The sequence below is a fragment of the Dendrobates tinctorius genome, unplaced genomic scaffold, assembly GCF_039654945.1.
Source record: "Dendrobates tinctorius isolate UK_male_01 unplaced genomic scaffold, ASM3965494v1 ptg000044l, whole genome shotgun sequence".
Lineage (NCBI taxonomy): Eukaryota > Metazoa > Chordata > Amphibia > Anura > Dendrobatidae > Dendrobates > Dendrobates tinctorius.
In genome coordinates this window covers 6925502-6939124 of record NW_027361712.1, presented here as the reverse complement: position 1 = coordinate 6939124, position 13623 = coordinate 6925502, and the positions used below count along the sequence as shown (strand labels likewise).

At 42.8% G+C, this 13623-nt stretch overlaps 1 protein-coding gene across 1 annotated transcript in view; it reads left to right on the top strand.

Moving 5' to 3' along the window:
- LOC141089046 (hippocampus abundant transcript 1 protein-like) overlaps positions 1–9956 on the top strand; it is a 75738-nt gene extending 65782 nt beyond the window's left edge. The window contains exons 6-12 of the mRNA XM_073575316.1: positions 257–475; positions 1675–1788; positions 1958–2029; positions 2481–2593; positions 4642–4739; positions 5419–5579; positions 6293–9956. Of these exons, the coding sequence (XP_073431417.1) occupies positions 257–475; positions 1675–1788; positions 1958–2029; positions 2481–2593; positions 4642–4739; positions 5419–5579; positions 6293–6502 (987 nt within the window). The 3' untranslated portion in view covers positions 6503–9956. The remainder of the gene's footprint in view (positions 1–256; positions 476–1674; positions 1789–1957; positions 2030–2480; positions 2594–4641; positions 4740–5418; positions 5580–6292) is intronic.
- Positions 9957–13623: the final 3667 nt, after the last annotated feature.

Genomic DNA, 13623 nt, shown 5'->3' with positions numbered 1-13623 from the left:
TTGTGACTTTCCCGTGTTTACTGGTTTTCAGCAGCTTTTTATCTATATTTGTGTGTATTTTTTTTGTATTTAATAAAATCATTTTAGGATTATGCTCCATGGTGGTGGTTTATCTTCCTCCTCCATTCTTTTGTTTATTTTGCTCCTTGGAGCGAGCTCAAACTTTATCTAATGTGGTTCTGCTTTCTTTTCGGAACGGAGACTCCTCTAACAATTTATGATCATTTCCATTTATCACCGTTTTTTGCGTCCACAGGTGTCAGCTACATTTGCAGCGAGTTTGGTTACTAGTCCCGCGATTGGTGCTTACATCTCCACGTTTTATGGCGATAACTTAGTCGTTCTTCTGGCCACCGTGGTGGCATTGTTGGACATCTGCTTCATTTTACTGGTTGTGCCCGAATCTCTGCGAGACAAAATGAGACCCAACTTCTGGGGAGCACAGATATCCTGGGAACAAGCCGACCCATTTTCTGTAAGACTCTCCTGCTGTCTATCTTACATACTTGGTGCTTTGCAGTATTTATACTAAAGTGTGAACTGTACCGTACCCTAAAGAACTTCATACTTCTAAGAAAGCTCTGCTCTCCTACCCTGGGTTTAACCAGTGCAGGGTTCGCCTACTTTTCCTCTTTCCTTTTCATGTATCTGGCACATACCGCACTGGGGAAGTGGCAGGAGCCATCATTGGTAGGTGTCCTCTGATGGCCCTGCTAATGGTTCTCTACTTGTTCCTTGTAGTCGGATGGATGATAAGAGGCATTACTGTGTAATAATGCGGGAGATTATTGAGATTATTCCATGTGCCGGCCTCGAACAAGAAGTAGGATGGATCACATTAATGACATTTAGCACATCTCATCTAACTAAACATGTATGAGCTGGCATATATTATTGCTGCTTTAATTTACCCCAATTTCTGGCATGAATTAGAGTTAATGTATTGTGCTGCTGTTAAAATCTTGTGCAATTTTTGTAACTTTTATAAAACTTTTTTTTTTATTAGACCAAAACCTGACACAAGGTCAATGATGAGCGTCCTCTAAAATGTTGAATTACAGCTAAAGTAGAGCAGTATGTAGCGTAGATCTCAGTCATGGGTACAGTCTGCTTGGAGTAAAATAATAATGCCTTAGAAAAGCTTGTGGCATGTATCCTGGGCATTTACACGGGCCGACCAGTGGCATGATACAGTTTTTGATCATTTGCGCTGCATAAAAAATCGGTTCACATGGCAAAGATAATCAATGAGGAGTATAATTTTTCTGCTTTGCTTACGTAGCGCCATTAATTCCAGTGCGCTTTACAGACATTATCATCACTGTCCCCGGCTCACAATCTAAGTTCCTTATCAGTATGTCTATGGAATCTGGGAGGAAACCGGAGTACCCGGAGGAAACCCACGCAAACACGTGGAGAACATACAAACTCCTTGCAGATGTTGTCCTTGATGGGATTTGAACCCAGGACCCTAGTGCTGCAAGGCTGCAGTGCTAACCACTGAGCCACTCTATACAAGAAAGTTGCAAAAAAGCTGGATGAAACTAATTGTGCACACTCTCAGGATTCTGCAGTCACATATAATTGCTGCAGACTTTGTTCTTTGAGCTGTAACATAAAATCTGCTGTGTGTTTGTGTTTATTTTCTAAAAGCTTTTTCTCCTTTTCTTTCAGTCACTTAAAAAGATTGGGAAAGACACCACCGTACTTCTAATCTGTATCACAGTTTTCTTTTCCTATTTGCCAGAAGCTGGACAATATTCTAGTTTTTTCCTTTATCTCAAGCAGGTAGGTTTTTTAACAGCTTTCAGGATCCCTCATCCTAAAAAATGGGAGCATGGGGAGAAAAAAATGTACATACCCCTTGTATAGTCTTGAAATGGACATATTTTTCATACCACCATTCATATATAATCTTGTATGTGGCGGTAATGCTTGTTGTGCTGTTTTGTTGCAGATCATAGGCTTTAATCAGGGTAGCATTGCAGCGTTCATCGCAGTGGTGGGAATTTTGTCCATCGTGGCTCAGGTACGTGCTTCACTGTGTCTTATGTAAGACCTTTCTTTTATATGGAGGTGTTTATCTTGATTTATTCTAAATAACCAATTATCCAGAACCACCGTGAGGTCACTTTACCTTTGCTTCCTCCAACCTCATAGTTGAGATCACTTACCTGTTCATACTAGGATGCATCTTATACAGGTCTTTACAACCAAACGTCTTGGATACTTAGGTATGAGATTGGGAGGTCACTTGTATATTATAAAGCAAAGGATGACTTATTCAGCCATGCTCATAGGTGTTGCTCGAGTTGAGGAACATTTTTACACTGTGTTTGGAAGTTAGATATTATGCAGCTGTTCTATGTTATTTTCCCTCATTGTCCTAATAAACAGTTCTATATAGTCCATCTGAACTCTTTTCTTAAATGAGGTTCTTGTGATCTACTATATGCCTATTTTCTTTTATATCTTTTCAGACTGTGTTTCTCAGTATATTGATGCGCTCCATTGGAAACAAAAATACTGTTCTGCTTGGTCTTGGTTTCCAAATGTTCCAGCTGGCCTGGTATGGATTTGGTTCGCAACCATGGTAAGTATAGTTACTAGTAATGCGCAAACGTCCTCTGATAAGGTGTTAACCAAGCATGCTCGTGTGGTAACCGACAGTCTTTGGCGTGCTCGAGAAATATGTTCCATTCCCTGCGAATGCATGCCTCATGGCTGTTCGACAGCTGCAACACATGCAGGGATTGTCTAACAAACAGACAATCCCCCCCCCCCCCATGTGTTGCGACTGTCCAACAGCTGCGAGACATGCAGAAACAGGGACTTGAACATATTTGAGCACGCCAAAGTCACTTGATTAGCACACGAGCATTGTTTGATTATGCCTCATCTGAGCACGTTCTCTCATCACTAATGGATATCTATATCAATTGTTTATAGTAGTTGCCTATGTAGTTAAGATTGCATTGGGCAAGAGTGTTCACCCTCTAAATATCTGTCACATCAGAAGCATATACCATATATACTCGAGTATAAGTATAAGCCGAGGCACATAATTGTGCCACAAATAAACTGGGAAAACTTATTGACTCGAGTACAAACCGGGTATGCATTGTCCCCTCATCTCCATTTCGGTATGCATTCTCTTCATCCTGGTATGCATGGCCTCCTCATCCCTATTCTTTTTATGCATGGCCTCCTCATCCCTATTCTGGTATGCATGGCCTCCTCATCCCTATTCTGGTATGCATGGCCTCCTCATCCCTGTTCTGGTATGCATGGCCTCCTCATCCCTGTTCTGGTATGCATGGCCTCCTCATCCCTGTTCTGGTATGCATGGCCTCCTCATCCCTGTTCTGGTATGCATGGCCTCCTCATCCCTGTTCTGGTATGCATGGCCTCCTCATCCCTGTTCTGGTATGCATGGCCTCCTCATCCCTATTCTGGTATGCATTGTCTCCTCATCCCTATTCTTTTTATGCATGGCCTCCTCATCCCTGTTCTGGTATGCATGTCCTCCTCATCCCTGTTCTGGTATGCATGTCCTCCTCATCCCTGTTCTGGTATGCATGGCCTCCTCATCCCTATTCTGGTATGCATGGCCTCCTCATCCCTATTCTGGTATGCATGGCCTCCTCATCCCTATTCTGGTATGCATGGCCTCCTCATCCCTATTCTGGTATGCATGGCCTCCTCATCCCTATTCTGGTATGCATGGCCTCCTCATCCCTTTTCTGGTATGCATGGCCTCCTCATCCCTTTTCTGGTATGCATGGCCTCCTCATCCCTTTTCTGGTATGCATGGCCTCCTCATCCCTTTTCTGGTATGCATGGCCTCCTCATCCCTTTTCTGGTATGCATGGCCTCCTCATCCCTTTTCTGGTATGCATGGCCTCCTCATCCCTTTTCTGGTATGCATGGCCTCCTCATCCCTTTTCTGGTATGCATGGCCTCCTCATCCCTTTTCTGGTATGCATGGCCTCCTCATCCCTTTTCTGGTATGCATGGCCTCCTCATCCCTATTCTGGTATGCATGGCCTCCTCATCCCTATTCTGGTATGCATGGCCTCCTCATCCCTATTCTGGTATGCAGAATTGCAGTTTCCTAGTTTACTGCCATTAGTAAAGACAGTGTTGTCTGGAAGGGTCTGTGTGCACACATTGCGTTTTTGTTACTCTTTTTTTCTATGCCGATTTATCATAAATCATGAAGATTTTCCTAGGCATTAGAGTCCAAGTCCTGTTTCTCTCTGAAGAGAGAATTTGCATATTTAATTTCCCAGAGGCGCTTGCAAGGCGTCTCCTCGTACCTGTCAGACCTGGCATGTCACTCTCCACAAGGAGAAAACTTGACCCTTAAATCCTAGTCCCAGCAAAGTGAATGAGATTCCTGAAGTCTCATGGACATGTTGGTTATTTTTTCCTTGCAGATTTAAATCTGCACTTTGCTGGTGCTAGGAAATCCTTCAGGTTTTGTGACAAAACTGTGCAGAATAAGCGCTTCAAACGCAATGTGTGCACAGGCCGTTAATGATATCAATGCCTGAAAACTAAGAATTGATGCAATACAAGAGTATTATATAGTATTACTCTTTCCTCTCTTTTCATTCATTTCTTTTCTACTTTTCCTAGGATGATGTGGGCAGCCGGTGCTGTAGCTGCAATGTCTAGTATCACATTCCCTGCAGTCAGTGCCCTGATTTCCCGTAATGCTGAATCGGATCAACAAGGTAGATTTTGTTACTAAACACCAAGTTGCAGACAGTTCAATTGTCTTCAGCTGCACACCATTTCACTCCTCCATTTATGCAAGCTTCTATGTACGTAATTATCAGATGTACTTCATTTCTCATTCTGAATGAGAAGAGCGCCGGTCAGCACTGCCTGCACAATAGTATAACATTGGTCTGTGTTCTAGCCAATAAAAACATTTGATAGCATTCGGTCGTGTTATACCCTCATGTGAACGCTTGGTGTCTCGCTCGGCCCCTCGCACCCTTTACTCCCCTCGCACCCTTTACTCCCCTCGCACCCTTTACTCCCCTCGCACCCTTTACTCCCCTCGCACCCTTTACTCCCCTCGCACCCTTTACTCCCCTCGCACCCTTTACTCCCCTCGCACCCTTTACTCCCCTCGCACCCTTTACTCCCCTCGCACCCTTTACTCCCCTCGCACCCTTTACTCCCCTCGCACCCTTTACTCCCCTCGCACCCTTTACTCCCCTCGCACCCTTTACTCCATTGTGACTATGTTCATGCTTATAATCACTAATTTCCTGTTATGTATTAAATATTATTTTGTTCTCTCATGTAAGGACTAAGAAGGCTTGAATGGACTAAAACATAGCATTGCTTTTACTAAGTGCATGTATGATATAACATGAAAACTTTGGTTTGTTACCAATGCAGGGGTTGCACAAGGCATGGTGACTGGTATTCGAGGGTTATGCAATGGTCTGGGTCCAGCACTATATGGGTTCGTCTTCTTCCTCTTCCATGTGGAACTTGGGGGATTAGTGCCAGTGCCAAGCTCAGATGATAAAACTACAAGCAAAGAACCTGGAGAAGAGGTAAAGCAGTGGGGAAATGCTCTGCAACTCAGTCATGTGTCAAATAAGTGATTGTGACATAAAAGATTTAGAATTTAGTAAAGAATTCTTCCAAGCACTGATTAAAGCAAGTTAAGAGGTTTGGCTTTAAATCCTGCTGTGACCAACAGCAATCATATTCATCACCCAACCTGTGAGCCATTCCTGTAGAAAAAGTTGTTGGAGATTTAAAAATAATAAAAATAGGAAGCAGCAATAACATTTTGTCCATTATTCCCATGATCATTGCGCTATGGATGCACCGCAAGCATATTTCGAGGCCAGCAATGAGTTGTACTAGTCAGAAGAATGTACAACATGTGATGGCTGCAGGACGAATGAGGACCACCAAAGCAGTGAGGCTTTTACAGGGGGAGTGAAGGTTATAATAAAGTGGGGGGAAGCAGGGTGCACGACCAGCAGGATCGATATCAGGCAGCAAGAATTAGACTGTGCAAGAAGATAAAATAATGTCCGTGACCTTCAGAAGAGAAGCCCTAATATAGTCATGGATGTGAAAGGGCATTTACTTTCATGGTCTACTGGTCTAATAAAAGCAAAGTCATTGACACATTGTAGAAGCGGTTTGAGTGTTAGGTAGGCACTAGATTATGTGACTAGATTATGTGCTTTTTTGGTTTTTATTTGGACTATGTTGCCAACTTCTGATTTTTTTTTTTTTCTCCCGCTCTTAGGGAGCGATTATTCCTGGACCACCATTTTTATTTGGAGCAATTGCCGTCCTCCTTGCTTTCCTGGTTGCCTTGTTTATCCCCGAACACAGCAGTCACTCCAAAAACGTGGTTGGTGGAAAGCACAACATCGGCAGCAACAGCCAGGCGAATAATCCCGACCGTGGGGGCAGTGAGGACATAGAACCCTTGTTACAAGACACCAGCGTCTGACCACCCTTCTAAACCATCCCTAGGTGTCACCTGCAGTCAGAATAAAGGAGAATGTACGCAATTCTGCCGAAGAAAGAGCTCATGACACAACAGCCACCACAAAATATGGCATTGGATCACCATGCAGATGTTATATTGACAACCTTTTATTTAATTAGTTTTTTTTGTCTAAAATATCAGTTCTTACCTATTCACTGCATGGGAGGTTGCATGTGTAGCGGATATCTCCAGCAGTAAAGCAGCTAAAGGTTTGAGATTGTGTTTTCAGTTTCTGCTACCTCGAACCTTGTCATTGCATTTTATATTGACTGTTGACAAAAAAAATCCCTAGATATTGCAGTGACAGTGACTCCGAATGGTACCATATGCAAAGAGAGACCGTGTTGTTACACACCCTACAGTGCCTGCTATTACGTTTCTGTGTTGTGTATTTTTTTTGTTTTTTTTTTTTGCGTAGGGGAAGGTGGGGAGAAGACTTGGTTTTGCCTTTCTTGCTGCGTTTTCTAGTAACCCTGTCTTCTGGAGTAACTCTGACGTTATCTAGAACTCGTTTACAGAGATGTACTAAGATGAACAGAATGCTGCAGGAATTCCCAAACCTCCACTCTGAAATCAATCATGCACCCCAAATATTTAGGCGCACGCTGCTAGGGCAGCGCATTAGTAGAGCAGTAGGCATTGCTAGCAGTGCTGTGTCCTAAGTAACCTTATCGGATCGAACTGCCTCATTGGCACGTAAGGCAAGTATTTGCACAGAGAATTGTTATATAAAATTGTATGTATATAAAAAAATGCAAAGAAGAGTGGAAGTATAGTGCAGTGATGAGTAGTTGGCCAATATTTATATGGCAGTTTTCTTCTATGTTACATACAAACATGAGTTACTTTCTTTCTGACACCTGTTCAATCAAGTAACATTCTAGGGCATATATATATTTTTTTTTCAATGTTATATATATATATATAATTTTTTTTTTTGATGATGCACTTACCTTTTGAAAATAAAATATTATTTGTAATGCTCGAATGCTATTAATGTGCATTGGCTATAAGGGTGCTTGGTTATGTTAAAGTGATTGTCCAGCTTGGAAAATGAAATATTTTCATATGTGTGAAGTGCAAAAAGATAAAACATATTAATATACTTGGATTAAAAAAACAAAACGTGCTCCAATCTCAAGACATCAGAGCGGGTGCAGCTTCACGGCCATCCCTGTTTTCACGTATAGAGATTTTCTGGTGTCCGCACGTCACCACCGATGTGTATGAAGAAGGCTGGCTTATTTCTATAGCTAGACCTTCCCCCCTCACTGTCTATGAAATGGCTGGGACAGCAAATGGGGCTGGCTTATTTCTATAGCTAGACCTGCCCCTCTGTCTTTGAAAATGGGGCAGGCTTATTTCTATAGCTAGACCTGCCCCTCTGTCTTTGAAAATGGGGCAGGCTTATTTCTATAGCTAGACCTGCCCCTCTGTCTATGAAAATGGGGCAGGCTTATTTCTATAGCTAGACCTGCCCCTCTGTCTATGAAAATGGGGCTGGCTTAGCTACTGAAATGAATCCACCGTTCATACACGGCACTGTTGATTTGCCCACACAGGAGTCTCTCTAGGACCCAGGATGGAGGAATTGATATTTGAAAATCATGACTGTTTTCTGTATTCCCATCTCCAAGATACTATCCCAATATGTGGAAAGGTAATATTAGCAAATACCTCCAACTATAAATGTAGTATAGTTCTTCTAATTCGCTTTGTCGCTTACTCCTATCCATGGTTATGACCATTCATAGTGTTAGCTGTTAGTAGTCATAACCATGGATACCTAAGCTACTGCAATGCCTGCACATGGGAAAGCAATATAGTGAATCAGAAGAACTATACTACTTATCTAATTGGAGCTATTTGCTACTATCATTATTATTACACCTAAAACATATTTGGATAGGATCTTGGAGATAGGAATAACCCTGTAAGTACGATATATTAGTAAATTATTAACTTCATGGCCACAGAATTTATCAATCCAGTAACGTCAGGAGGTCCCTGCGCCCATCCACATAGTGGACACGTGCAGGAGCTGCCTACTGTTTACATGCATTAGTCTGGTCCATAAATTAGACCGGACTAGAGCATGCTGAGATCCACATGAAAAGTAGGCCATGTGCACTTAGCACTTTGGCTAACATTGTTCCGAGTGCTGCCTGTGCAAGATCCGTTTTCGCACGGACGGGTCCGAGTGCTGCCTGTGCAAGATCCGTTTTCACACGGACGGGTCTGAGTGCTGCCTGTGCTAGATCCGGTTTTGCACAGACGGCACTTTAGTCTGAAAACACATTTATGTGAACATAACAATGCACACATTTTTCAAGCTGGGCAACCCCTTAAAGGCTGCAGTCAGATGTGTGTTTTTTGAGCCAAAGTCAGTAGTAGATTCAATAGGAATGGGGACTATAAAGGAAGAACACTTACTTCTCCTTCCTGCTGGATCCACTTGATCTAAAAGCTGCATATGTGGTTTCAGCCTAGTTGTATTTTACCTATAGTTTTGATATAGTCGCTATCATGACAACATTCCTATTTTAGTGTGCGTTCACATAGGAACTTTTTTGGGGGTATACTCCACTGCAATTTTTGATGCATTTTTTGTGCCAAAGCTAGAAGAAGATCCATCAAAAAAGCAGTATACGTCATTTCTTTATACTTTTTCTCTCCTTTTGAAGCTTCTTCTGGTTTTGGCTCAGGCTGCATCACAAACTTGATGGTAGTGGTTTCCTGAAAAAGCTGTATGTGAAACCACCCTTAGGAAGACTTCCTACTTAATCCAGGTGGATGCCAGGATCTCCCGGCATGTCTAGTCTCGTATTCTCGGTCCAGATATTAAGGTCACCTCATTTATTACACCCCAGCCTTAACTGCTATGTAGAGTGCATTGGACACATATCATAGCCTTCATATATGAAACTCTTCCTACACTGCTTTGATGAAACAGATTAATATTTTCTTTTTATAGTTCAGTCTTGAGACACTTTGTCGCGTTTGTTTTGTTTTTTTGCTTTTTCTTGAGAAGATTGAGTGGTTGGATGAAAATATACAGATGTACATGTATTTTTCTGAAACAGACACAGACCATTAAAAGTAAATAAAACATCATTAACGGAGCGCCGCGTTTAATGTTTTATATGTAGATATTTGTAAGAAACATTTTCCCTACCGAGAGGCTGTGTATATCTTGTATTTATAACTGTAACAAGACTCTTGACCGAAAAATATATTGCTTTTATATAAAGGAATATCTATGACTCAAAAATGTTTTTTTTTCTCTTACATAAGGTATATATTTTGTGATGTTTTTTTTTCCTTCAACGAAGATAACATACATTATATAATATGCATTTGATTTTTATGTTAACTCTGATCACGATACATAATAAACAAGGCATATTATATCCTCTTCTGCTCCGTTGTAGCTTTAATTAAAGTGTGTATATGATTTACTTCATGACCAAATATCTCTTGTGTTTTTGGTTTTTTTTTTTTTTCCCACCAAAGTTGGGTAGCATTGTCTGGGATACAATATAGGGTTTGATTTTGCAGGATACTTTTCAGCAAATACAACCTATCGGCAAGACCCATTGTTTCTGGGTGGGAAAAAGTTTTCTCTCCAATTCTGGACTCCAATTTTGGGGTTCTCCCCAATCTGGAAAATATTGGGAAGAAACCCCAAATAAACCCTCACTAGAAGATGATAAAATTTAACTTTTACTTCTATTAATTAAAATAAAATATATGCAAAGCGTATAAAATATATGGTCCCTAATCTGTGTCAGAAGGCTGCAGTTATTTTATGTAGTATTCCTGCTAATTTATATTTATGTATATTTAAGTGTATAGCACCCGGTATGCTAATACATGTTGGCAGAATAGGAGAACAAATTTTAGTACCAACGTCCCAACAACCTGTTTCACCGAGCTAGCGGTGTCATCAGGGGGATAGGACGTTGCCTTAATGGCGGCTGGCCAAACAAGCCATCTATATATAGCATTTGCATACCTAAGGACAAATTACTCACAATTTTACATGTTGTATAAAAATGACCTCAGCTGATCGATAAGAAAGACTGAAGACTTAAAAAAGGATCAAGCTGATGGGTTAGCATTGAAGACATCCACTTAACATATTAAGTTATTATTAGGACCAATCACATGAAACCTAACTTAACGCTCAAATAGGTATATCCCCTTTCTGTCATCACATGGTGCTGACATTCACCTTGCTATTGGCACACTTATAATCGCATCAGCATTTAGACTCGGCAGTCAGATGAGTTTCCTGCAGGCATGTCAGCATCTACCTCGTCCAATCTGCTTGAGACTTTTGAGTCTGTGTATTGAGATGACGTGGCAGATTCCAATTGGCTCACTTAACATTACATGAGCGGAGCAAACTGCTCAATGATTGGTTATTTTTCAAGTATGAGTTCACATCAGTCAGATGCGAGTGTCCTGCAGGCGTGCCAGCATCTAGCTCATCCAATCTGCTTGAGACTCCGCTCATGTGTTGTTAAGTGAGCCAATTGAAATCTGCCACGCCATCTCAATGCCCAGAGTATGAGTCTCAAGCACATTGGATTCTGCTTAATATTATGTAGTGCAGCGGTGTCCTTGCTGTGCAGTGAGAAGGCAGTGACCCAGGAATATTCAAAATACAGTCAAAAAGGATCAAAGTAAATTGGATCCTCTGGTTCGCAGCTGGGAAAACAAAGACAGTCCGCGCCAAGTAAACACTTATTACTTGGACCTAGCTTTTCTATTAGCCCATCTTACTCCACCATGTTTACATATGCCCTTTCAGTGTTTGCTCCATTAATCCTCTCCTGCGCTATCCCCAAACCCCAGCACCCTCTGACCAAATAATCATTTCATATTACCTACCCACCTGACCTCTACTGATCTGCTCCTCAACCTCTGATTTCTCATAATAAAACAAGCCGGCCACTCTTTCACCCACATGCTCTCCCACTCTCTGCTTCTCACTGCTGGCGACATATCTCCCCATTCCTGGACCCCCACAGCTCATACCTCCAATTACTACCCCCTCCTACTGCTCCCTAATATGAACCACCGCAATCTTTCCAATTTAAAACTCGTGCCCTTGACGCTCACTCCCATGCTCCCTCTCTGGAGCACTCTGGAATGCCCGCTCCATATGCAATAAGCTTCATGTGATTCATGACCTCTTTCTCGTAATCTTTCCTTCCTCGGCCTCACAAAAACATTGCTGACACTCTCCGACACCACCTCCCCTGCTGCTCTGTGTTACGGCGGCCTCCACTTCACCCACACGCCTTGCCTCGGCAACAGACATGGTGGAGGAATGGGTCTTCTCCTTTCCACTAACTGCACCTTCAACCCAATCACACCTCTACCCTCCCTTATCCTCAACTCTTTTGAAGTCCACTCGGTCCGCATCTACTCTCTTCCCTCCATCCTCCAAGTGGCCGTCATATATCGACCTCTGGGTCCGGCCACTGCCTTTATTGACCAATTCTCTACCTGGCTTCACTTTTTTTACACTGACATTCCCGCTATCATCATGGGTGACTTGAACATCCCCACTGATACCCTTCAGTCAACACCCTCCAAACTTCTGTTCCTTCATCTTTTGGACTTACTCAGTGGTTCTCCGGAGCCACCCGCACAGACGGATATACATTAGACCTGGTCTTCACCCGTCTCTGCTCTATCCAGCTTCATCATATCTCCTCTCCCTCTATCCGACCACCATCTCACTTTCTCACCCCTGTCCTCCTCACCTGTCATCCATGTCCAGCAACATGCTCACCCCCGCAGAAACCTCACACACCTAGACATCCACACGCTCTCGGACTCTATTCTACCACTGACATCCATGTACTCACTACACGACGCACACTGCTTTCTACAATGCCACTCTCACATCAGCTATTGACACGGTTACCCCTCTCGTTCATGGCAGAGTGTGACGTATCAATAGACAACCCTGGCACAATATCATCACTAAAAAGCTCTGGCAATGTCCAGGGTTGCAGAGCGACGTTGGAAGTAAACATTCGCAACATGATTTCACTGCTTTCAAATCTGCCCTCACCTCTGCTAAACAGGCCTACTTCACAACCCTCGTATCTTCCCTATCCTACATCCACAAATAGTTATTCAAAACTTTTAACTCCCATACCCCCCCCCAGCCTCCCTCATCTCTGCTGAGGACTTTGCCACACACTTCAAAAGATCGACCAAACAAGGCAAGTCTTTATTGTTTAACCACCACAACCCCTTTTGTATACCAGACTAAAGCCCAAATCCCATAACCCCCCCTCCGACATCACTGAAAGGGAGCTTAATTGTCTCCTCTCCAACTCACACCTCACCACTTGTGCACTAGACCTCATCCCACCTCCTCCCCGACCTCACCACAACACTTATCCCATGCCTAATCCATCTCTTCAACCTATCACTAACTTCTGGTACCTTCCCTTCTGCTTTCAAAAATGCCACAATCACATCTATCCTTAAAAAACCAACTCTCGAAACAACTTCTATCTCCACCTATCGGCCAATATCGCTTCCAAACTACTGGAGCAGCACACCCACGCTGAACTTTCCTCCCACCTCTCATCTCACTTGCTCTTTGACAATCTACAACCTTGGTTTCCGCCCCCATCATTCCACTGAGACTGCCCTGACCAAAAATACTAGCGACCTACTTAAAGCCAAAGCTAACAGACAATACTCTATACTCCTTCTAGACCCGTCCTCTGCTTTCAATACAGTTGACCACTGCCTCCTACTACAGATCCTCTCCTTTAGCATCAAAGACCTTGCCCTGTCCTGGATCTCCTCATACCTTTCCAACCACACATTCAGCATCTCCCACACCCATACTACCTCCTGATCCTACCCTCTCTCTGTTGGAGTCCCCCAAGGCTCTTTTCTAGGATCCCTACTATTCTCAATCTATACACTTGGCCCGGGACAACTCATAAAGTCCCATGGATTCCAGTACCACCTGTATGCTGATGACATTCAAATCTACCTCTCTGGCCCAGACATCACCCCTCTGCTGTCCAGAATCCTGGAGT